This window comes from Arachis hypogaea, chromosome 8 (genome assembly GCF_003086295.3).
Source record: "Arachis hypogaea cultivar Tifrunner chromosome 8, arahy.Tifrunner.gnm2.J5K5, whole genome shotgun sequence".
NCBI lineage: Eukaryota > Viridiplantae > Streptophyta > Magnoliopsida > Fabales > Fabaceae > Arachis > Arachis hypogaea.
Window position 1 is genome coordinate 7,048,496 of NC_092043.1, and position 1,877 is coordinate 7,050,372.

At 37.6% G+C, this 1,877-nt stretch overlaps 1 protein-coding gene across 1 annotated transcript; it reads left to right on the plus strand.

Annotated features, from left to right (window-relative positions):
• The first annotated feature begins 479 nt into the window (after positions 1 to 479).
• LOC140174638 (uncharacterized mitochondrial protein AtMg00810-like) lies at positions 480 to 1,078 on the plus strand. The gene is made up of 2 exons (XM_072200121.1): positions 480 to 576; positions 708 to 1,078. The coding sequence occupies exons 1-2, from the start codon at positions 480 to 482 to the stop codon at positions 1,076 to 1,078; spliced, it is 468 nt and encodes a 155-aa protein (XP_072056222.1).
• The last annotated feature ends 799 nt before the right edge of the window (positions 1,079 to 1,877 follow it).

The following is a 1,877-nucleotide window of genomic DNA, read 5'->3' on the forward strand; positions in this document are numbered from 1 at the left end:
ATTATCCTCGAACCTCAACCATCTCAACCTATCCTTAGAAGATCTACTAGACTAACTAAACCTCCACAATATTTTTATGATTATCAATGCCACAATGTTGCCACCATAACCAATTCCAAACATTTGACCAAATCATACATGAACTTTGTAGCCAATGTAAATACCATACATGAACCTGCTTTCTTCTACCAAGCTGGGAAATACCCAGAGTGGCAACAAGTCATGAATGAAGAGCTTCAGGCGATGGAAGAACACATAGACCTTGGCTCCTCTCCCACAAGGAAAACACACCATAGGTTACAAATGGGTATACAAGGTAAAATGTAATACTGATGGATCAGTGGAGAGATACAAGACGAGGTTAGTTGCAAAGAGATATATGCAACAACCTGGGACATATTACAAAGATACCTTTTCTCCAGTAGACTGTTCGGGTTCTTCTATCACTAGCAACCATCAATAATTGGTTTTTGTTGCAAATGGATGTGAATAATACGTTCCTTAATGGTGTCCTCTTTGAAGAAGTCTATATGGATTTGCCTCTGGAATACAAGACCAATGAGTCAAATCTTGTGTGTAAATTGAATAAGTTCATCTATGGCTTAAAGCAAGCATCTAGACAATGGTTCTTTAAATTCTTCTCAGCATTATTGAGCCATAATTTCAAAAATCCAAGAGAGACTACACCCTTTTTACCTTTGGCACAGGTGACATCATAGTCTACTTACTTGTATATGTGAACGACATCATCTTGGCAAGATCCTCCAAGAAAATGATGTGCAAGGTGCAACACTTATTAGAATCTATGTTCAAACTCAAGGTTTTAGGTGATTTAAAATACTTACTAGGGCTGGAACTTGCAAGATCACCTAAAGGCATTGTCCTTAGTCAAAAAAAGTGCACCTTGAGCATATTGGAAAACACCAACTTCGTTGATGCTAAGCCGAGTTCCTTACCTGTGGAGACAAATCTGAGGATGAGCGTCTCTGATGGGGACCCATTACATGATCCTTCCACTTATAGGCGTATAATTGGAAGGCTAATGTACCTTACAATATCACGTCCTGATATCACATAGGTTGTCTCCACATTGAGTCAATTTCTATCCAAACCAACCACCACTCACCTTACTGCTCTCCACTACTTACTGAGGTACTTAAAAGGAACTATGAGATAAGGCCTTCTCTTCTTTGCCAAGTTAGAATTGCGACTTATGGCATATGCTAACGCTGATTGGGTAGGTTGCCCGGACACTAGAAGAAGTGTCACTCATTACTGCATTTTCATTGGTAATTTCCTTATCTCTTGGAGATCAAAGAAGCAACACATTATCTCAAGATCTTTTGCTGAATCTGAATACCGGGCCATGGTAGTAGTGGCACCTGAATTAACCTGGTTGAGAAGCCTTCTCTTTGACTTCCAGGTTAACATTCTATTTTCTATGCTCTTTTGTGACTCACAGTCAGCCATCCACATTGCCATGAACCCCACATTTCATGAGAGAACAAAGCATATCAAGATCAATTATCACTTTGTTTCAGAGCGAGTGGTGGCAGGATTCCTGAATCTCATTCATGTTCGGACAAAACACCAACTAGCTAATATGTTTACTAAGTCTGTAACTCTAACTCAGTTCAATAATTTCATTTCCAAGTTTGGCATGATAAATATATATCTGCCAACTTGAGGGGGGAGGAGATAACACCTCATGTGATTTATTTAAGCTAATCAGATATATTATATATATATATATATATATATATATATATATATATATATTACTTGTAAGCAAATAATAGTAATGAATTCATAATTCTTCCTCACTTTGCATCCCAATAACTAGCCAGTGAAAATGATTGAAAATTAAATTCAAACTT